This window comes from Gadus chalcogrammus, chromosome 5, assembly GCF_026213295.1.
Source record: "Gadus chalcogrammus isolate NIFS_2021 chromosome 5, NIFS_Gcha_1.0, whole genome shotgun sequence".
In the NCBI taxonomy this organism is placed as follows: Eukaryota; Metazoa; Chordata; class Actinopteri; order Gadiformes; family Gadidae; genus Gadus; species Gadus chalcogrammus.
In genome coordinates, this window is record NC_079416.1 from 14179443 (window position 1) to 14202884 (window position 23442).

At 44.8% G+C, this 23442-nt stretch overlaps 2 protein-coding genes across 2 annotated transcripts; one reads left to right on the forward strand and one right to left on the reverse strand.

Annotated features, from left to right (window-relative positions):
- Nucleotides 1–483: 483 nt before the first annotated feature.
- ivd (isovaleryl-CoA dehydrogenase) lies at nucleotides 484–7782 on the reverse strand. Its single transcript, XM_056591048.1, has 12 exons — nucleotides 7537–7782; nucleotides 7033–7122; nucleotides 6855–6906; nucleotides 6612–6781; nucleotides 6315–6408; nucleotides 5675–5805; nucleotides 4132–4228; nucleotides 3865–3958; nucleotides 3689–3770; nucleotides 3484–3588; nucleotides 3157–3229; nucleotides 484–2845 (listed from the first exon to the last, which is right to left on the reverse strand). Exons 1-12 carry the CDS (start codon nucleotides 7666–7668, stop codon nucleotides 2712–2714), a joined length of 1254 nt encoding a protein of 417 aa, XP_056447023.1. The 5' UTR covers nucleotides 7669–7782; the 3' UTR covers nucleotides 484–2711.
- Nucleotides 7783–8792: 1010 nt separating this feature from the next.
- itpka (inositol-trisphosphate 3-kinase A) lies at nucleotides 8793–23133 on the forward strand. Its single transcript, XM_056590568.1, has 7 exons — nucleotides 8793–9486; nucleotides 14698–14797; nucleotides 15932–16145; nucleotides 18440–18644; nucleotides 18995–19096; nucleotides 19564–19635; nucleotides 19940–23133. The coding sequence occupies exons 1-7, from the start codon at nucleotides 9040–9042 to the stop codon at nucleotides 20237–20239; spliced, it is 1440 nt and encodes a 479-aa protein (XP_056446543.1). The 5' UTR covers nucleotides 8793–9039; the 3' UTR covers nucleotides 20240–23133.
- The last annotated feature ends 309 nt before the right edge of the window (nucleotides 23134–23442 follow it).

Genomic DNA, 23442 nt, shown 5'->3' on the forward strand with positions numbered 1-23442 from the left:
ACCCCCTTTAGCTCCGACATGAGCTATGTCACTTTATCGTTGTTATAACGAACTTTGGAGTTAATACTCCCATACTTGCTGAATGGTTTGTAAACCTAGCAATTGTGTCTTTACCTATTGGGAAAGGCTACTTTACTTTTAAGGCAATTTATGCCAGGCCTGCCAGCTGTGGACATAAAGAAACGTATGTGTGTGTGTGTGTGTGTGTGTGTGTGTGTGTGTGTGTGTGTGTGTGTGTGTGTGTGTGTGTGTGTGTGTGTGTGTGCGTGTGTGTGCGTGTGTGTGCGCGTGTGTGTGCGTCTGTCTCTGTGTGTGTGCGGTTTCCTTTTAGCTCAATTATATCTTGTTTAGCTTGCATCAATCCCAAAAACTATACCAAAACGGGCTTATAAAAATAACATGTTTAATCACTGATGGTTGAAAGAAAAAAATGTGGCATATTCATAAACCCTAAATAAGTCTTGAATGAAAGATGAAGAATGTTAACATGGTTAGACAAGTCACAATTCATTAAGGGCTTGGTGGGGCTATTATAGAGTGAAAAGTCGATATGTCCAAACCAATGGCAGTGAATCTTCTGGATGTAGCAGAACAGTTTCCAACACTAGCAAACAGAGAAAACAATGTTGACATTTACTTGTCCAAACCAATGAGTGATTATCAAATTACTAAGAGAAAATAAACATTCCAATATTTTTCCAAAGCCATTTCAACAAAATACGAGTAGGAGAACTGCATTAATGAAGTATATGAAGCAACATTAAATACTATTAAAGTCTGTCAAAAACATTGATTGTACATGAATCAGAGAGATTATGGTTACAAAAGGGCTTTCAGATCATGATGATCAACGATCTTGAACCGATTAATAATTCAAAGACTTGCAGACAACTGTGTGTCAATGAATTGGATTTGATCTGACATAGCAAACAACTGCCTAAAACTAGTTCTGCCAGGAATCACTCATGTTTTAGATTGAACCATTAATTACATTAAGTGGTCGCACACTTTAGTTTGGCTGTATTGTGTCTTTCCTGGTGCTGCCTGCTGTAGGATTTAAAGCCTGACATACAGATGTCAGATACAGAATAACAACAACGTTTGGCAACAGGGAGCACTTAACAAACCCCCATGGGGTAGAGTGACATCTCATCCCATTATGTAGGTTGTATGCGATACAGAGCATAGCCAGAGCATGTGGAGGCTGGAGTTGTGGGGGGAATTCAGCTCAGCACACTTAAGTGTGTGTTTGAGATGGAAGGTCTTAAAGGTCTCACATTATACCACCAGGTGTGTTTGATTAGCCATTACAAGCCACTAAAACGCCCATTTGTGATGTCAGAAGAGGCAGAATTTCAACACGGCTTGTAATGGCTGATCACATTCACACTGGTGGTATAATATTGGGCCTCAGTGTACGAGCGTTTCATTGGACTGCGATAGCTGTCAGCTGATAAAGGTTGCATGAATAGAGTGTCCCACCAGAACTGGCTACGCCAAAGAAACAAACTTGTTTATTGCTTGATTATTGTTGCTCCAGTGAAACATTTACTCGCTTGTTTCAAAAGTAAAGTGAACATATGCAATATTGTTTCCCCCCCATAATAAATTCAAACAGCAGGAAATGTTATGAAACACACAATGGTGTTTCAGATCGCAACTATCTGAAGTGTTCTCAAAACAGAACAGACTTTGAATCTTTCCTTTACGTTCCCCTTCTGTTTCAGTTCTAGTGTTCAGACCAGTACCTAGGAGCTTAGGTCAACTGCAAAGCCATCTTTCAATTGGGATACCGATTGAGATCATATTCAGCATTACTCAGATTAGTTGATAGTAGAGGTTGGGGTAGAGGTATGCAGAAAGACCATGGTTACGGTAGGCAATCACATTCACTTGGACTGCTTTTAGCCTTTTTTTATTTCCATTCAAACAAACTACGACAGTCAGAAAAAGACATCACATCCTTTAGGAAGGAGATGGCAAAATGTTAAAAATCGGTTTTAGTGCAACCTTTTATTACGCTTACTCTAGAAATTAACAAAGATTTCTATACAACATTTTTCAGGAGCCTACAATAGGCAATGTTCATGTGTATAAAAACCTAACTCTCCTCCTGGTTATATTAGCTTATGTTCATATTCAATATCATATTGCTCATCTACCGTCGTCGTGTACCCAGGTCTCTTGTGGAATCAGAAACAAAACCTCAGCTCAGGAAGATCCAAATGACAGAAATAACATTACTATCGATTTCCAAAAATCGACGGTACACTCCAAAAGTCTACAATTAGGTCCACAACCTCAAGCCAGAAGTATTCAGATCAAAAAATAGTATATTGTTATGTATTTATCTTTTCACTGGTCCAGTTTCTTCTGGGCGGATTAGTGCCACAAATATTGCATCAGTCATGACTTTCAGTTTACCAGTCGGTTCTGTGGAACCGACTGGTAATGAATGAAAACGTCCCTCAAAAATATCAGCAGCAGAGATGTCAATAAATGGAGAGCAAATCAACAAATCAACCGTATATTACAAAACAAAATAGTCCGTTTAATTTAAAACTTGAAGTCCGGTGCGATCTAATCCTGTGATGAAATGCGACCGGGTGAGCTGGAGGAGACCGAATCATAAGGCCTGGAGTTGTGCAATGATTTGAGGCAGGTGTCCGGTTCAGCCAGGGGGTGGGGCTCGATAGACGGCCGCTCCAGCCCTACTTGTACATGGCGTTGAAGGCTCGTCCAATGATCAGTCTCCGGACCTCACTCGTGCCGGCGCCGATTTCGTACAACTTGGCGTCTCTGAGGAAGCGGCCCATTGGGTAGTCGTTGATGTAGCCGTTCCCGCCTGGCCAGAAGAAGAGGCAGTGTTGGTGAAAACATGAATCAAATGAACGTCTAGTTTTCAGCACATTTTGAAGCAGTCCACTTTAATAAAAATGTTAAATGCTTCTACATTTTGTGGTTTATGTTTCTACACCCTAGACACTAAATTCTCAAAAATTAAAACTAAAATAATATATATTTAAAAACCCAACATTCTTTTACACATATAACACCGTTTCAGTTTTATCAACATCATATTTTCTTTTCATAAAGAGTAGGCTGGTTTTAGTGATCCCTGGCCCATTCTCCCAGTCGTCACTTTAAGGAGCTTACCAAGACACTGAATGCCATCCAATGCAACCTGAGTCGCATTCTCAGCACAATACAAGATCACTCCAGCGCAGTCCTGCAAGGACAGTCAAATCAATACCATTACTGGATGCATCGAGGAATTACATGTACATAAATACATATTCACACAGTCATGCACTGGGACTTCAACAAATGTCAATGCCATGTTCTGTTTACATTTTCAGTGGTTACAGATCCTAGTCCCAAATGTACGGAAGATGGTAAATTTGCCAATGATGCAAGTAATGTGAAGAGCAACAAGCAAATGCTAAGTATTGTGTTTGATTAAACCCTGAAGTATGCCCTCACCATGGCGCTGAAGTGTCCTTGGTCACAAGCTCGGGCCACGTTGTAGAGGTACTGCCGACAGGAGCTTAACCGCGTGTACATGTCCGCCATCTTTCCTTGCATTAACTGAAAATAGAAAACTTGGCAATAAATGTATGGTACATCCAATCTAAATGGGATCCTTGTGAAGAATGCAAAACATATAAGGCAGGTCTGAAGTGGATACTTGAAAATGTCCGATCTTCTGCCCAAATGCCTCCCTGATGTGGAGGTAAGGAACAGAAAAGTCCAAGACCGCTTGCATGATGCTGGGAAAAGTCATGGAAAATAGCACAAAAGTCACACACACACACTTACACACAGTACACGTTACAGATGGCACAAGATCAGTGATGGGCTCACCCGATTGGTCCTGCTGCGAGTACGAGTCTCTCTATGTCCAGGCCACTCATCATCACATACACGCCTTTGTTAAGAGGCCCAAGGATGTTTTTCTCTGGAAAAAAACAGGAGCATGGTTACAAATCAGACGGCTAGGTATGCATCAAGATCATGGTTTTGTGTTTGGGAAATACACTCCCATGCCGTTTCATTCTCCACTGCATTTCAACTCTTTAGATTAGAGCTCATCAAAGGAGACCGAGAACAACTGGGGGCGGACACACACACCTGGAACCTTGCAGTCTTCAAAGAGCAGCTCACAGGTGTTGGATCCCCTCATGCCCAGCTTGTCCAACTTTTGCGCTGTGGAGAAACCTGGCATGCCCTGTAACACACACACACACACACACACACACACACACACACACACACACACACACACACACACACACACACACACACACACACACACACACACACACACACACACACACACGTTGAGCTTCAGCACTACGAGCAAGAGGTGATGATAATACACATTTGTAGTTCAGAAGATGTTAATTTACAGTTCATTAATTATTTATTTAGAAAAAAGTATCCAAGGTCACAATAAAAAAGCGAATGAGTATAGAAGAAAATTACAGTAATTCAAACAGTTGTATTAAGTTTCAATTAAGTTTCCCCATCTAGTTCAAACAAACCATTTAATTAAGTTAGTTGCACTGTGTAGAATTTAGTGGCCTCTAGCAGAACGTACTTTAGAAATGGAATATAATATTCAGAAGAATCCTTTCATTCGTTCATAATCCTATGAAAATAGGAAAAAATTGTTTTCGTCACCTTAGAATAAGCCCTTTATATCTAGATAGAAGTGGGATTTCTTCAACAGAGGCCGCCATGTTCCACAGTAGCCCAGGACGGACAAATGGTAGTAGTAAACCGCTACCACAATGCGGAACATTTAACAACCGTGATTGCTATCTTGATTGTAAGCTATTACCAATGGTTCAACAGACTAAGGGTGCACTCACACTAGGCCATCTGGCCGTGGCCGTTGGCCGTCGCAACTGTGGCCTGGCCACGGTAGGCTCTTGTACATACGTCATCACGTCGTAACACGTAATCACCAAGCACAGAGAACACAGTTCGCACTTTGGTTATCGTCTGCCCAAATGGCTAACAGACACTCGACTTCTCTATGGGACCAACGTGAACCAACAGTTGAACCGCTTGACGCCATGTTTACTATTTAATGGGAAAGAAGGCTCGTCGCCTTTATTATGTCCATGGTCGTCGCATGGACTACACGTCATCCAGCTCAGGTTGCGTAGGCGTGCGTGTGCGCGTGTCGGCTCATTAGCATCTGTACCGTGGCGGCCCGTACCGTAGCAGCACACCTCTCCCAAGTGGGCAAGTTGGCCTGGCCTGGCCAGACTGGCCACACTCACACTGGCAGATTTGAGCACGGTTGGGTGTGAAAACGGCCATGGCCACGGCCAGATGGCCTAGTGTGAGTGCACCCTCAATAACTACCAATTTATACATCTATCCAGAAACCTTGGCTATTCAATGCATTTATAGATTAGAACATCATTTTTGAAGTACCTACTGACACCTTTCAGGCCTCCATAGCTTCTCCTACATCGTTGGAAATTGATGGGTGAGGGAGGTGAAGGGGTAGTGGTCATTCGGTTGCTTGCAACCTAAAAACTCACCACTAGATGCCACTAAAGCCTAAAAACTGCACCTTTAAACTACATTTAATTAAAAACAATGCATGGCAGGCCTCTTTTGATTATTCTGCGACGTTTTGCTCTGGAAGTGTTGATACCTTTTCAATGATGAAGGCTGTGATGCCTTTCTGATGTGCTGATGGGTTCGTCTTCCCATAGACGATGAGCACGTCTGCGTCCGGCCCGTTTGTGATCCAAAACTTGTTGCCGTTTAAAACGTAGTAGTCACCTGAGAAACATCGGACACACAAGCACAAGAAGAGTTAGGAAACACTACATGAACATCTAATTAAAGTTCTTTGTGGGCATCTGAAATGTACATAGAATGGCATTGGGATGGAAAGCAATACACTGCTTGAGCCCAACTGCAACTTTTGAACACATATGTTACAAAATCATAAGTAACAATAGTAATAACTAATTAAGTAATATTTACTTTAATCCCATCTCTCTTCAGCTCTACGAATGTTTGATGGCAGTTATCCAGAGAGGTAACTTGTTTGGGAATAGTTTACTCATATACACAATAGGGGAATCCTCCTATATACACTAAATTCACCATTTTGTATGATTTGAAAGAGAATAGGCAATCGACCTATCGAACCAGCTGGCGAGATGCATGTTGGAATTGTACAAATATATTTTCAGAGCTATAAAGGAGTGTTTTTCTCCATGCACAACTCTGGGTGTGCATCCAAACATCCACTAAGCTGAGGTGATGAGACTTTGAAGACCCACCTTTCTTCTCAGCTTTCAGCTTCATGGACACGACGTCGGAGCCGGCGTTGGGCTCGCTCATAGCCAAGGCCCCTACATGCTCTCCTGTCACCAGCTGTCAGTAATAACAAAACGATTGGAAACAGCTGGAACAGGGAAGTAGCCGTTTGCAAGATATACTGTATCCCCCATCGGGGACAGGATTAGCCTACTGAGGTAAAAATTGCGATTTACAATGAATTGTGTAGCCCTGACCTGTGTACACAATAGCAGCACCCTTGATGAGAATGGTTAATACCCAGACAAATGGAGGCTGACCTTAGGCATATACTTCTCCTTCTGCTCCTCGTTGCCATGGCGCACCAGCTGATTGACACAGAGGTTGGAGTGGGCGCCGTAACTTAGAGCTATGGCTGCAGACACCCGGGACATCTCCTCGATCACAATGACGTGCTCCAGGTATCCCAGCCCGGTTCCCCCGTACTCCACTGAAAACAAGCACAGCGTGAAGCAGTCGCCGATCACAGACCAACCCAGTTTCTCTCCCCTCTCTCCAAATACCTGGAGCAGTGATGCCGAGTAAACCCATCTCCCCCATGTCTTTCCAGTATTCCTGGTGATAGAATGTAAGTTGATAACATTAATTAACAGAGAAAATGCTCAATATCTGGTATAGTGCAACTGTCAGGTTACAAATAATGATACTACGTTTAATATTAGAGGCAAGGTCATTACTTACTCGCATTCCAGCAAATTCGTTTTTCTTGTCGATTTCGTCTGCATAAGGGGCTAGCTTTTCTGCCAAAAATTTTCGAACCGAATTTCGAAGCTGTGCAGAAAAACAAGCAAAATATGTAATGTCAATAACTACTACCACTATGTGAAACGACATACCATATACCTATAAAAAGGTAGGGTACATGTTTTATCCATTGCCACATTATCACATTGTGACCTCGGACCTCATTCCTGAAGCTATTGCTTCTTGAATGCGTCCAACAACGCAATAACAAACAATCATTCACAACATTGAGACTTAGATGTAATAAATTCGGTCAGGGGTCACGTCTCCCTACGCATAACAACGTAAGCTCTTGGACAACAGTTCCCCCAATTGCAAACCCATTTTCCCGAAAGAAAGAACTGAACCAAGAGTTCAGAAGCAGGTCGCTACACACATGTCTGCATTGAGCTGCAAAAAGCGGCGTTACTGCAACCCTCTGACCGCGGCTCGCCTGCTAACCTGGATCTGATCTTCGGTCAGTCCATTCACCACGTCGTCCAACGCCATGGCGGAACCGGAGCATCCTCTTCTCGCAAGAGCGGGGACTGAAAGTCTCGACCCAAGACGGGAGAGGCTTCGTAGGGCGAACATGTCTCCGGCCTGTAGAGCGACAGTAGTACGGTGGGCCGAACAGAAGTCAAGTCGTTTGATAACACAACTCGTCGTCACTTGCCCTCCGGTTGTTCTGCTGGCCACGCCCACATCTCTATACGTCATCCAAAAATGTTTTTGTTATCATCTTCGTTTTTTCTGGAAGTTAACTCCCTTCTTATCGGTAGATGACTGCCCCCCACTGGATTGGCGGGTGGATCCAAAAGTTCCTTATTTTCTTATAAACTTAGTTGCTCAAAAGTTTCTTCTTTCTAATAAACAAAATATATGCTGGTATAAAGCCAGACGCCTTCTTTAAAGAATTTTTAGTTCCGAGGAATGTGCATTTTGTCATTCTTATTAAATTAAAACTATAGCCTGAGGTATTTATTCGCTAAAAGATTGTACCTTTTTAATTGTCTAAAAGCCCGGTTTACAAAAGGCACGCCATTCTGTATCGCATAAAAGATGTGTCCCCGTGCTTTTTATCCTTATGAAGAAGAAAAAATGCTCAGTCGATTTGCTCTGAAAAGGCCAATGGCAATTCAGATCTCTCCAGCAGGGGTCAGTAAATGGGCGCATATTGTCCTGGCCAGCCCGCTCTGAGTAGAGTGCACCTCTGTGGTTCAGGGTCACAATGAAACCCGGGTCTTTTTTTAATTAAAAACACTAACCAATATTGTTCCGCCTATTGCTATAATCTGTTGCATTTTTTTCGGTGCCACAAGAAGGACATGTGAAGAGAAAAATAACATTTAATCTAAATTGGTGAAATATTATTTCCACTTCAGGTCATTCAAAAGACATCTTGCATTAACTATATTTATTAGTCTGGTTTTGGACAGAGAACTGCTTAAGTTTCCCAGCGAGGTCTGTGTATATTGTTGTGGTCGGGTGGAAAAGCCCAAAGGCCCTAATGTACAGAAGCAGAATGAGGAAGTAACGACATAATTCAGTAAACTAGTTGCTTTTACTTAGTCAGGAAGCGAAAAAGTGAATTGAAATACGGAAGACTCCTACAGCCAACCACGCACAGTGCGTGTAGGCTGGCCCATAGCCCGCTGTGTACGCCGGGGGGAGGAGGAGGAGGGGGGGGGGGGGGACCAGAGCAGACGGGGCCGGACCAGACAGGGGGTCCCCCAGCGCTTTCCAGCAGCGCACCAATCCTCAGCTCGGAACGGCTCGGACGGAGGTTTCAGTCCGGGGAATCGACCAAAATAGGGCTAATGGCTCGCTGCGGAGCCCCGACGGAATACCTAAACGTAGACTTTTACGCTTGAACTCACTGAGCATGTCCACGTTTGACAGGACGCGGGAACACTCTGCATAATTACTTTCTGAGTACCCACTCGCGGTGGACCGATCGACCGAATGCCGAAGCAGCAACGGAGACGGACCTCGAAGGAGGCTGTGGCGGGGATCAGCAACGACGGCTCCCGTCTGGAGCGCAAGCAATGCGGTAAGTCCACCGAGGTTTGCAATGAACTCCAAAGTGAAACAGCAACAGCTCAGAGTCAGAGGAAGGCAGCACGCCGCTCTCCCCCGTCCGCCGCTCCGCCCTCAGCCCCCACGGAGCGCACGGAGGAGCGCCGGGTGCCGCAGGTGACCATCACCCCAGAGGGGTGCGGCGCCTCCCGGGAGATGCAACAGGGCGACTGGGACGAGGTGGTGGAGGGGCCGCTGAGGAGGAAACTCTCCAACTCCTCCATCTCGTCGACGGGTTCCTCCGTGGTGGAGTCGGAGGATGACATCCTGAGTGACAGCGAGAGCAAAGGCATCATCACGTTGGAGCACCTTGGTGGAGTTGAGAGCGGCGAGGTGAGTCGAGCGGCTCTGCTCCAACGAAGTCAATCCGAATAAAAATAAGTGCATATCTTCTTAATAAATATAGGAACCATATTCATTTGTCTATACATTCATACTTAAGGCTTTTTGACCTTAAAAAACTAAAGCCTTTAAACGTGGCAGCCAAAATTTGGGAACGGTTTGCAAACTTGAGACTTTTCCTTTATGTCTCCCAGCATTCATGACTGACTCAGTATCAACATGACTCAACGGGACTTATCTGTTGTGACCCGCCTGTGTGATTGTGTTGCTAGATTAGGTCAACTCTAACATTACATTGTGCTCCTTCTTGAGAATAGGGAGATACCGGAGTGCATTGAAACAGTTGAGTTCAGCTGTTACAGACCAAAACACTGACATGAATCTAAAGTAGTGAAGACTGCTGAGGCAGAGGGAGACTAGTTGTTAACCAACTGGCTGCAGTTTGTAGGTACTTGGATATTTACTGGAACTATTGCCCTACATGCGCAGAATGAATAATTTTGTTGTGCTTTATTCCAAAGAGCTAGCTCCCCTTTCTTGTCTGCATCAAAAGACACCAAACGTCTGAAAGGTTGTTCTCAGATTTTACTGTCACGGAGCCAACGCAGCAACAGACTTCTCGGGGCAGAATCAACATCTTGATAAAGCGGATCTCCCTCAGCACACATCGCCTGAGCGAAGGCTCGGCCTTTGAATCAATACACCTTCAGGGTGGACCTGTTTGACTTCGGCATTCTTGCCTGATAAAGTCTGGTAGTCTGATCAACAGTGTGAATGACCAGCTTGGTCTTTCACCTTTCAGTATCTTGCATCGAGGTTTAGATGTTTAACAGAGTTACTGAATTTAGAAGTTAAGTAGAGTTACTGAATTTAGAAATGAAATAGTAACTGAATTGAGAAGTTAAATAGAGTTACTGAATTTAATACTGAATTTAGAAGTTAAAAAGAGTTACTGAATTGAATACTGAATTTAGAAGTTAAATAGAGTTACTGAATTTAGAAGTTAAGTAGAGTTACTGAATTTAGAATTTAAATAGTTACTGAATTGAGAAGTTAAATAGAGTTACTGAATTGAATACTGAATTTATAAGTTAAATAGTTACTGGATTTGATTTGACTAAAGCAACAGAAGAGCAGACTCTGCAAACTCAACTTATTTGTTCCCTCCTGTCTCTTTTGATTGCATCTTACTATACTCCTAAAATTAGTTTTTACTACTTGCCTTTTAGTTCATTGACTAACTGAAATGACAGTTTTAGTTTGAGGGCTTCTTCTCTGTTTATCCGTGTTGCGGATAAGGTGCGTTGATAAATTCTGTCTTATCAGAATTTATCAATGCTTCAAGGTGAACACATGAATCATTCAACATAGGGATTGGGGGTCTTACAGCTACAGAAATTCAACCTGAGTTTGGGACTCTAGTAGACGTTGAGTCTTCATGGTTCTGCAGATCATCGTGCGCTTTTCCATACAAGGTATTCTGCTGTCACTCTACTTTAAACAGACTGAGTACACATTGCTCCTAAGTGTGTCTGTGTGTGTCTATGTGCATACGTATGTGTGTGTGTGTGCGCGTTTGTTTGTGTGCATACATTTGCTTGTGTGTGAGTGTGTGCATACGTGTGTGTATGTGTTTGTGTGTGTGCACATGTGTGTGTGCGTGCATACATGTGTGTGTGTGTATGTGTTTGTGTGTGTGCACATGTGTGTGTGCGTGCATACGTGTGTGTTTGTGTGTGCATGCGTATGTGCATGCCTGTGTGCATACACGTGTGTGTGCGTGCATATACAAGCTAGTGTGTTTGTGTGTGTGTGTGTGACGAGTGTGTGCACACGTGATTAAGCCTCCTAAGCTTAACGGTTACTCAGACGTACCTCTACGTTGTGTGCATTAAATCATGGATGCTAGGTTATTCGCTGACTGAAAGAAGCCGTCTTTGAACCCAGCTGAAGCCAGGCGGCCGGCCCACGCGTTCACCACGCAGCCCGAGACCTATCTAAAGTGTCATCACGCCTCGTCCTTTGACATTTAACAAACCACCGCTTCAGGAAGTCAAAAGTGTTTATGCAGGCGAACATTAGAAAGAGGTCATTTCAGCTATTCTTCTAACCAAGTGATTCACCGAAAAACATGACTCCCAGGAACACACAAAACAGAACTTTCCAGAGGTGAACAGTGACATGGTATGAAAATGAGCCCTAATGCATAGAGAAGTTTACTTCACAGCGGCAAGAAGGCTGCTGCTCATTGGCCACGAGTGGACCCCTGATGCCCCCCTGAGCTGTCTGAATCCCCCGGCCCGTTGGCTCGTGAGGGGAGCGGAGACGCATGCTAGCGTGCATGTAAGGTGGAGTGTGTTTGCTACATGTCCACCCCTCCACCAAACAGAGGGACAGACCTCGATCAAGAAGCAGAATAACATGCGTTCATCTTTCACAAGCTGATGCTAAACATGAAGACCTCCGAGGCCAGCTCTCTGAGGATTCTCTTTGCTCATTTGAATATTTTCCGATGTCAGCGCAGAGCATTTCTGTGAGAAGCACAGGTTGGGTACATAAGACCTTCTGCTGTTAGGCTTGACTACCCAAGACTCACCCAACCATGAGTAAACTCAGCCTCCCTAAGGCATGACTCATTAAGCAAAGCCCAGTCTAGCCGGAACCAGTTCAGCTGAGACTCCACCGCACCCCTGCTGCTGGTAAACTATTAGTATGATGAAGTAGATGATGACAATTACGGAGATGATTAAGATGATGATGATTATTATAATGAATATAATTAGTAGTTGTAGCTGCCTGACATCACCAGACAAATTCCAAATGCGTACGAGTCAGGAACCTCTCTTTGATTTTCATGGGTTCTATCACAAAACGCAGACCAAAACGCCTCCGTACGCAATTGGACGGACCCTTAACCAATCAACATCGAAACGTGTAGCACATCAGCGGTAGCCATTTTGGTTGTTTATGAAAATGCCTCAACAACGCTCCCATTGGACGTTCCTCTGGTCAGTCATCTTCTGGAACCCGCCTCTTATAAGGGGGGGGGGAGTAAAGTGGTGGTGGAGCTGAGGGTCGAGTACCGCTTGTACAAATAGTAATTATATATTTTTTTATAGTTAATTAGGCAATCATTCACTGAACAAGAAGTCTGTATCAGATTACGGTCAACACATTGTAGTTGCATTCAAAACAAATCCGATTGTCTCATTAGGCGGCCTGAGCTGATAAGGTATCGGTGAGCGAGTTAATGATTCAACGAGAGGTCAACACGCGGCGGGCCGTGGGAGTACGCCGCCGCTGGGTATTGTGGGTAAACAGGCCAGCAGGCAGGCTGCCACACTGCGCCTAGCGGCCCGCATCGTCCTGACATTCAGACACCGGAGTGGGAAGGACTTGTTGACTTGACCAGCACCGCCCCTCCCCTCCTCGCTCGGGTGAAGTGTAAACAAACCCTGCAGGCACGTGCACGAGCCCACGTGCACGAGCCCACGTGCACGAGCCCACGTGCACGAGCCCCTGTGCAAGAGCCCTCGCGAGAGAGCCCAGGGCCGCTGCCCTGGAGCTCACTTCCTGTTTCAATCACGGCACACGACGGAACATAATGACCTCCTCCTAGCCATTAGTCATCCTCTCCGCAGCCCCCAGCCTCTAGGAATAGAAACACCTCTATACACACACACGCACGCCCAGACGCACAAACACACACACTCACACTCACACACGCAGTCAACCCAACGCACACCCACACACAGACAAAGACGCACGAACACACACACAGACATAGACGCACAAACACACAGACACGCAGTCAACCCAACACACACCCACACACCCACCCCCCCACACATACACAAACACACACAAAGGCACACACAACCACACACACAACCACAGACGCGTTGAGGCGCTGAAGGGAAAGCGCTGATTGGTTCTGCCTCCCCAAAGGTTCCTCCTCTCTTGGCACGCCGCCCCGAGCGCTGCTCGCGCTCACGATGTGGGAAGCTCTGCTCTCGGTGTACTGTGAAACCTCCAAGCTGTCACCCTGTGTATGCCGAGAGGGAGAGAGAGAGAGAGAGAGAGAGAGAGAGAGAGAGAGAGAGAGAGAGAGAGAGAGAGAGAGAGAGAGAGAGAGAGAGAGAGAGAGAGAGAGAGAGAGAGAGAGAGAGAGAGAGAGAGAGGCAGAGATTGTGTGTGTGAGAGAATGATAGAAAATAGATTTTAAACAGAATGAAAGATAAGAAAGATATTGTGAATAAAAGTGGAAAAGTGAGAGAAATAAAGATACAGAAAGTGAAAGAAAGAAGAAAGAGGGAGAGACAGGAAGATGGAGGGAATAATGAAGGGAATAAGTGAACGTAGAGATGGAGGGAAACAGCTGCTTTACTGCTGGTCTCTGAGCAGAACGTGACCTTGCCACTGCGTCTCGCCCGTAATGCGGAAAAGAGAGTTTTAGATTGTAGATATCTGTTCCCACAGACACGACATTTCAGTCACATTCAGATCTTTATCTATTAATCTGACCCCTGTTTAACCATCCTGCTCAGCAGTAAACACGAAACTGCCTTCTTATGTTGAGCCTGCTGAGTCAGCCCTCTGATGGGTTTGGTTCCTGTCTCCATTTACTGCACCTCATTGGCTGAGGTCATCGTCCACCTCTTTAACCACCTGACCCCCTGTGGGTCGGTCCTGTTTTGGAAGACTTTTATTATTTTATACTTTTATTTTACAGCTTGACCATGGGCAGATACAGGCAGCAAAGTTGTACATGATTCTTCGAGGGAAACTCTCACATTGGCTGGGGTTGATGTCAGTCATGGCGGGAGATTCCGAGTTAAATTGCAATACACAAGGGGGAAGTTGACATTTCTGCAAGGCTGGCAGACCGTTGGAGGAATCTACACAGCCAAGGAGTCAGTTGATCCTCACCATCAGACTTTGTGGCTTCAGTGGGAATGCAAATGTAAACTGCTGTATCACTTGATTTATTAATTAACAATTAGAGAGAGGAAGGGAGGTATCTCTCGGAGTCTAGGTCTAAAGAAATGCCTTTTCAATTGAATAGTAATTATATAAAAAAGGTTTATATAACTTATGTATATAATTGTATATTATAGTTAGGAATAATATTTGAATATGACGCATCGATGTGTTGTGTTGAGTAGTATTCAGCTGTATGACATCGTGTCCTGCCCTGTCTAGCATACCAAGTCCTGGTGGAAGCTGAAGACTGTGGTCCACTGGCCCTTCGTCGCCAGTCAGAGGAAACGCCTCAACTGGGTGCAGCTTGCTGGACACAAAGGTAAGACCCGGCTCATTTCAAACATAATATAAGAATGATAACATTAAATGATATAGTGCGATTCATATCAAGATACCTCAAAGCTATATCTCAAGATATCTAACACTGCTGAATAACGCTAAGTAACACTGCTGAGTAACGCTGAGTTACACTGCTGAATAACACTGAGTAAACCTGAGTAACACTGCTGAGTAACGCTGATCAACGCTGAGTAACACTGAGTATCACTGCTGAGTAACGCTGAGTAACACTGCTGAGTAACACTGCTGAGTAACACTGCTGAGTAACACTGCTGAGTAATGATTGCTGAGTAACACTGCTGAGTAACGCTGAGTATCACTGCTGAGTAACGCTGAGTACCACTGCTGAGTAACACTGCTGAGTAATGCTTGCTGAGTAACACTGCTGAGTAACACTGAGTATTGCTGAGTAAACCTGAGTAACACTGCTGAGTAACACTGCTGAATAACGCGGAGTAACGCTGAGTAACACTGAGTTTCACTGCTGAGTAACGCTGAGTAACACTGCTGAGTAACACTGCTGAGTAACACTGAGTAATGCTGAGTAAACCTGAGTAACACTGCTGAGTAATACTGCTGAGTAACACTGCTGAGTAATACTGCTGAGTAACACTGCTGAGTAATACTGCTGAGTAACACTGCTGAGTAATGCTAAGTAACACTGCTGAGTAATACTGCTGAGTAACACTGAGTAACGAAGAGTAACACTGCTGAGTAACGCTGACTAATGAAGAGTAACGCTGCTGAGTAACGCTGAGTAACGAAGGGTTACGCTGCTGAGTAACACTGCTGAGTAACGCTGAGTAACACTGCTTAGTAACGCTGAGAAACAAAGGGTTACGCTGCTGAGTAACACTGCTGAGTAACGCTGAGTAACACTGCTATAGTAACGCTGAGTAACGCTGCTGAGCAACACTGCTGAGTAACGCTGAGTAACACTGCTTAGTAACGCTGAGTAACGCTGCTGAGTAACACTGCTGAGTAACACTGCTGAGTAACGCTGCTGAGTAAAGCTGACTAACGAAGAGTATCACTAAGTAACGCTGAGTAACACTAAGTAACAATTGAGTAGCGAGTGTGTAACTGAGTGACACTGCTTCACTTTGCTCCAAAGGGAACTTCAAGGCAGCTGGCGAGGGCAGCATCCTGAAGAAGTTCTCGGAGAACGAGAAGCAGTGCTTCGAGCGGCTGAGCGGAGACGCACTCCAACCCTTCGTTCCCCAGTTCCTGGGGGTCGTGGAGAAGGACGGAGAGTCCTTCTTGCACATGACGGACCTGCTGGCGACCTTTGACCTCCCCAACGTCATGGACTGCAAAATGGGAATAAGGTGAAAGAGAAGAATTGTGTGTGTTCTATTATTAATTGTGTGTGTTCTATTATTAATAGCGAGACAGCTGCCTCAGCCCATGAGCCTACACTGTTTCATTTAAGAACAAATCTCGATGTAGGTGCTCTTTTCAGGTTTTCTGGTTTAGACAAGACCAGACCAGTTCCCAACTGGTCTAGACTACTGACCTCCATGTGTCATCAGTCATTAAGTCAAGACCAAAAAAAATAAAGAATTTGTGGGTCTTGCAGTTATAAACGATCCTAATATTATACTAATATTGCAGTTATAAACTATCCCTTCATGACCTGTTAAAAACGTAGAGTAAACAAAAAGCTGAACCTATTGGGGATTAAATCACTGAAATAATAGAAGCCATTGAATAATAAATTAACATTTAAATATTTGTTCATTCATTGGCTTCTTTCTAAAGGTAACCAGGTGAGAATGACTGGTTTAGACCTTTTATATGATCTGTAGTGCTGTTAGGATGCTTTAGGATGCTAATGTTTTATCTATCTACCTAATACATACTCACTCAACCACAACAACATCAACATTTCGACACACCTCGGTTTACAGTGTCTCATTGCTAACAGTACGAGGGTGCTAACGTATAGAGCAGCGGGGGGAGGGCACACGCTGCAGCCCCGCTTGAGGTACATGCGGTCGCGGGCTAATAACAGAACAATGCTGTGTGGAACACCTGCTGTAACTGTTGACTTCCTGTCTCAGCAGGCAGGGTGCCCTGCCCCCCACACACAATAACACAATAACACACGCACACACAGCCACACACACAAACAATTTTACCGAACACACACGCACCCACAGAAACACACCAAATACACACATATACACACGCGCACACACACACACACACACACACACACACACACACACACACACACACACACACACACACACACACACACACACACACACACACACACACAAGCAAACACAAACACACACAGACATTTACCGAACCCACACGCACCCACAGATATGCACCAAACACACACATACACACATGCACCGACAACGGTACACATGCACAACGCAAACGTAAAACAAAACACACACACACACACACACACACACACACACACACACACACACACACACACACACACACACACACACACACACACACACCTAAACAGACAAACCGACAACCACACACATACATGCATTATGCATCAACGCACAGACACACAAAAGATAACACAAAGATGTGCGCACATTTACACACATAAACACCCACCTTCACACACACAAGCACGCTTTAAACACACAAACGTAGACACACACAGACAGGCACAGATGCACATTCACACTCAAACACACGTGCACGCCCGCAGGGAAACACTGTGTGTGTGTGATTGGTGTGGCTGTTGTGCAGCACATGCAGATGTGTAGGTTCATCCGGCCGCTGGCTCAGAGAGCAGGGTGTCCCTGGAGACTCCCAGCGACGTGTAGGTTGCATAACTTGCAGTACAGTCACATGCGGCCACCAACACACTCACAGCAGGACTGTAAAACGCTACGTTTGAGGACGTTTCCTCTGCACATGAAACTAACCCTCCCGCTCCAGGAAAGAGGAAGTTGAGAACTCAGAGAGCGACACAATATTTTTTCTGTTTATGAACCGTACGAGTTGAACTAGCTGGCAGAGTAAACATTAGACCATCGACTGTATTTCTGTATGATCTTACACGATAATACCTAACGGCCCGTCAGATCAATGTTCTTTGCAACGGAAAGGGTTGCTTTTCTTTCTCCATAATATATACAGTAAATACACTCCATATAAATTCACAGGTACTGAGCCCCCTACTGTTAACAACCTTCTGCTCGCACCCTTCTGCTAGTTGCTAGCAACCTACTGTGAGCACCCATCTGTTAGCACCCTTCTGTCAGCACCCTTCTGTCAGCACCCTTCTGCTAGCACCCTACTGCGAGCACCCTTCTTTAAGCACCCTTCTGGCAGCACCCTTCTGTCAGCACCCTTCTGCTAGCACTCTTCTGCTAGCACCGCACTGTTAGCACTCCTCTGCTAGCACTCTTCTGCTAGCACTCTTCTGCTAGCATCGCACTGTTAGCATCCATTCTTATCCATAGCTTCAGTTTTTCCTACGATGCCAAATGGTAGACATCCAAAATACTCACTGACCATACTTACTGACTAGAAAAGTAAAAAAAACACAAAGAAATAAAAAAACAAGAAATAAAGAAATCAATCAATCAACCGACCAATCCGTCATCAATTACCTGAGTGTGTTGCGTGTCAGGACGTACCTGGAGGAGGAGCTGGTGCGGGCCCGGGACCGGCCCAAGCTGAGGAAGGACCTGTATGAGAAGATGGTAGAGGTGGACGGCCAGGGGCCCACGGCGCTGGAGCATGCCCAGAAGGGCGTCACCAAGCCCCGCTACATGCAGTGGAGGGAGACCATGAGCTCCACACACACCCTGGGCTTCAGGATAGAGGGCATCAAGGTCACACACACACACACAAACACGAACGCACACGCACGCATACTCAGATACATCCGTGCACATACACACACGTTCACACACACACACACACACACACACACACAAATGCACAAACACACTCGCACGCACTCAGAGACACACGTGCACATACACACACGTTCCCAACTTTAGCCAATTTGTTAGAGTAATGATAACTATTTATTAAATTCATATAACTTTTAATTGAACACTTATGCCAACAGCATCCTGACAATACAGCAACGATAACCACCAACAGCCCCTGTGTAGATTGTAGTTCAGGGCACTAGCCCGACCATGGCTGTGGTCCGCTGACTTGTTTGTCTCTGTAGAAAGCAGACGGGACGTGCAGAACAGACTTCAAGAAGACGCACAACCAGCAGGACGTCACCGCAGTCTTCAGGGACTTTGTGGAGGAAGACGACAGTATTGTAGTGCGTTTCGCCTGCTGCTCCCCACCACGCTAAACACCTCAGGGTGCCTCACGTATTTACCTGGAATCCCAGAACACACTCAGGCCAGAAAAACCCGTCACTCAGCAGAACCTCGCGTTCACTGATCAGCCAATCGTAGGAAAGTTCTTATCCCTTAACCCGTCTGGTGATTAACAGAAGACCGCCTTACACTGTTTGAATTGTTAGGCAAACTTTAACAAGAACACTTCATATTTGACAGGGAATGACAGTACATGTGCACACCCAGACCTGTGTTTGAGTTTGGGATTATGCAAAGGAGCCAGCTGCTTAAACTAGCACTGGGAGAAACGACTGGGAAAAGATTACTAGTAGGACTGTGGGAGCAAACCGCAGCAACACAGCCAAGCAATTCGAAGTAGTTTTTTTTTTTCAAACTGTTCTTAGCTTTTATCTGAATCTTTCTATTTTTCCACTGTGTCCCACAGAGGAGCTACCTGGGCCGTCTGGCTGAGATCCAGCAGGTCTTGCAGACCTCAGAGTTCTTCAAGAGACACGAGGTGAGGAAAAAGGGTGGGCAGTGGATGACATGCAAGACTGAGGTCACCAGCAAAACCTGGTTTCCATTAGTGAGATTAGTCTGAACACAACTGTTAGACAATCCAAGACTCATCTGTCAATTAAATTTGTTTTCAATAACATGCAAAGATGAGTATTCTCAATTATTTCTGTAACCCAACTCACATATACTCTCTGCTGCTGTAAAATAAATGAATGAGTGATGAAGGGATTTAATTCTCTCTCTCTCTCTCTCTCTCTCTCTCTCTCTCTCTCTCTCTCTCTCTCTCTCTCTCTCTCTCTCAGGTCGTGGGCAGCTCTCTCTTGTTCATCCACGACCACACGGGCCGTGCCGAGGTTTGGCTCATCGACTTCGGGAAGACCTCAGCTCTACCGGAGGGCCAGATGTTGAGCCACGCCGTGCCCTGGCAGGAGGGCAACCGGGAGGACGGCTACCTGTGGGGGCTGGAGAACCTGGTCCAGCTCCTGGAGGCCGTGGACTGCGGGCCCCCCGGGGAGGAGACCCGGGCGTCCCCAGGGGAGGAGACCCGGGGGTCGGGGGCCGGCGAGCCAGCGAGCTCCATCCTGGACCCAGACGCTCAGTGACTCTGGAGGACGAGACCCAAACGCGCATGGGAGGGAACCCTGTACTCAAGATGTGGGAGGTGTTCTGGAAGGTTCTGGGAGGTGTTCTAGAAGGTTCTGGGGTGTTCAAGAAGGTTCTGGGAGGTGTTCTGGAAGGTTCTGGGAGTTGTTCTGGAAGGTTCTTGGAGGTGTTCTGGAGTGTTCTTGGAGGTGTTCTGGAAGGTTCTGGGAGGTGTTCTGGAGTGTTCTGGGGTGTTCAGGAAGGTGTTCTAGAAGGTTCTGGGAGGCGTTCAGGAATTTGTTCTGGAAGGTTCTGGGAGTTGTTCTGGAAGGTTCTTGGAGGTGTTCTGGAGTGTTCTTGGAGGTGTTCTGGAAGGTTCTGGGAGGTGTTCTGGAGTGTTCTGGGGTGTTCAGGAAGGTGTTCTAGAAGGTTCTGGGAGGTGTTCAGGAAGGTGTTCTGGAAGGTTCTGGGAGTTGTTCTGGAAGGTTCTGGGAGGTGTTCTGAGGTGTTCAGGAAGGTGTTCTCGAAGGTTCTGGGAGGTGTTCTGGAGTGTTCTGGGGTGTTCAGGAAGGTGTCCTGGAAGGTTCTGGGAGGTGTTCTGGAAGGTTCTGGGAGGTGTTCTGGAAGGTTCTAGGAGGTGTTCTGGAGTGTTTTAGGAGGTGTTCTGGAGTGTTCTGGGAGGTGTTCTGGAAGGTGTTTTGGCTGTTCTTTGTGTTCTGAGGTGGCGTGGTTCGATGAGAGTGCTGAGGTAGTACTGGGGGTTTAAGAAGAGCAAAGCTACAATAAACTGATGTTCAGAGTAAATGATACATTATGGATTTAGGAACGAGTACAGGAGCAGCGTTGGGTTAATCACCTTTCCCAGAAAAACCAGAAGATGAAAAAGAAAGGAAAATGGATAACCTATTCACTTATGGGCAGGTTTAGAATCAGCAGAATCCATTACCCGTACCAGACAGTTCACTGACTGCAGGTGGGAAACTCTTATTTTTGAAATGAGTCATAAGAGTTTTCAACACCAGACTTGGTCTGAATATCACAATTATAAGTACATAATTATGGTGAAATTTCATATTAAGATTTCTAGATTAAGTATTCATTATTAGATATTAATTGCACACCCACCCACCAGATCATATAACTACATTACCAATACATCACTATACTGTGGCACATACACATGGTGATATTCACTATATGTATTTCAAACTTATTTAGATATTTTAATCATGGATTCAGGATATATATTCAGGTAATTTTGTCAGGTGAGGATACTCCAAGAGGCAGCAAACTGCTGTCCTTCCTTCAGCTAGGAGGGCCAGGCAGCAGAGTGGAGACAGGCTGAGGTTCTGTGAAGGACTCAAAGCTGCCTGTGGTCATCATACAAAACACTATTGCAGTCTCCTAGAAACACTGGCTGGGATATCAAAAATTAAAAAGATGTAAAGCATATGATTTATTGATTTGTTATTGGTGGGGTTTGAGATACAGTACTCTTCTGTTTAGTCTTATTATTTGTGACTACAAACAATAATTACATTTGTTTTTACGATTTGATTTAATGCAATTGACAAATGGTCGCAATCAATAATTTATATGTAATATAGTCAGTCAGTGATCACCACACACTGATCTCAGTGGGATAAATTAATGTTAATAACCTTATTACAGAGAAAGTTGTTTATTTTGGCTGTGGCACAGTACAGTTAGCTACCAAAGGCATAGAGATTTCCAATTCAAAAATACATAATTCACCTTCTAAACATTGCATTATGGATATGCTCAGTATTAGTTACTTTCACGAGCATACGCCCAGCAAACTCTTAAATGTCAGCGGTGAATTATTAAAGTTCAACATACTATCTTTTATGTTCACGACAGCAGGTGAGTCACGCTATTGCCGAGGTAAACACTCAATTCCAGCAGGGTATCATCCAAACATGCTACCTTAGTTTATAAAAAAAACTCCAGCACTCTGAAACCAAACAAAAGCATTATTATTGGCATGTTTTTGGTTTAAAATAAAGACAAAAGTAATCCATAAATTGCTTACATGGTACAAATATTTACGGCTGTACTGAATGGAAATGTCTCCTTCTCTGGGTTATAACAGTACTGCATGCACTTTACCGCTACGACGTATGCTGTACTGAATGGAAATGGCTCCCCCTGTTGAGTTATAACAGTACTGCATGCAATATATCGCTACGATGTAGTTATGTTGTACGGAATGGAAATGGCTCTCTCTGTTGAGTTATAACAGTACTGCATGCACTATATCGCTACGACGTAGTGATGCTGTACTGAATGGCAGTGATAAACTACAACATAAACCACAATACTTAAACAAAATACCCAATGAGTGAATAAAGTACATAGCTACATACATAGCTAATAGCTACTACGGCTGGTTAGCTCAAAGTAAGGATGTGCATACAAAGAAAATCATCCTGGAGGTTAGAGTAAACATTGTGTTAGAATGCAAAAACTTAGTGTTTAGCACTTTAATATATGTGAATACAACACTAGGCAGAGAAAGAGGCTGGCAACTAAATCAGAAGATTAACAAACAAAATGCATCGTGGGTCATTAATCTAAGCGTGAATGTATTCTCACATTATTTGCATGAAAGCAGGTAAATACAGTAAACCATGTGTCAATTAATTAATCAGTTAATCTGATTAGTACTGAATCACCCTTTATATTCATGACAAAATAATCACAAATATGGAAACAGCCTTTTACTTTATATAAAAAGAGATAGTTACGAAAAAAACGATAAGAAGTGGACAGAAGTGACCAAACTGTACCGCACACTTTTTCCTTCTTCTCGAGTCCTGTGTTCTCCTCCTTGACGCGATCCATCGTCTCTAGAGGCAAAGCGTCAGGAATCACAGCAAGGTGGACTGATGTAGAAAATAGTTCCTAGTAAAAGAGGCCTGGGCTGTAGAGCTGCGTTCAGCAGCGCTGTAGAGCTGCGTTCAGCAGCGCTGTAGAGCTGCGTTCAGCAGCGCAGGAGGCTGAACACAGACGCTCGCTGGGTCAAAGTGACGCCCAGCAGACGTCTTCCAGGGCTAGCTCCTCCATCACAGTGTAGAGGAATGCTACTACGTATATATCTAAGTGCATCGTGTGCCATTGAGTAAACTGTGTGTGTGTGTGTGTGTGTGTGTGTGTGTGTGTGTGTGTGTGTGTGTGTGTGTGTGTGTGTGTGTGTGTGTGT

What these genes read in the sequence shown, in the direction of transcription:
- ivd (XM_056591048.1), bottom strand. Translation starts at nt 7,668, where the DNA reads ATGTTCGCCCTACGAAGCCTCTCCCGTCTTGGGTCGAGACTTTCAGTC. An exon ending in GCTGAAAGCTGAGAAGAAAG is followed by an intron (nt 5,806 to 6,314) that starts GTGGGTCTTCAA and finishes GATGTTTCTCAG; the next exon opens with GTGACTACTACGTTTTAAAC. An exon ending in TGAAGACTGCAAGGTTCCAG is followed by an intron (nt 3,959 to 4,131) that starts GTGTGTGTGTCC and finishes GTTTTTTTCCAG; the next exon opens with AGAAAAACATCCTTGGGCCT.
- itpka (XM_056590568.1), top strand. Translation starts at nt 9,040, where the DNA reads ATGCCGAAGCAGCAACGGAGACGGACCTCGAAGGAGGCTGTGGCGGGG. An exon ending in GTGGAGTTGAGAGCGGCGAG is followed by an intron (nt 9,487 to 14,697) that starts GTGAGTCGAGCG and finishes TGCCCTGTCTAG; the next exon opens with CATACCAAGTCCTGGTGGAA. An exon ending in AGTTCTTCAAGAGACACGAG is followed by an intron (nt 19,636 to 19,939) that starts GTGAGGAAAAAG and finishes TCTCTCTCTCAG; the next exon opens with GTCGTGGGCAGCTCTCTCTT.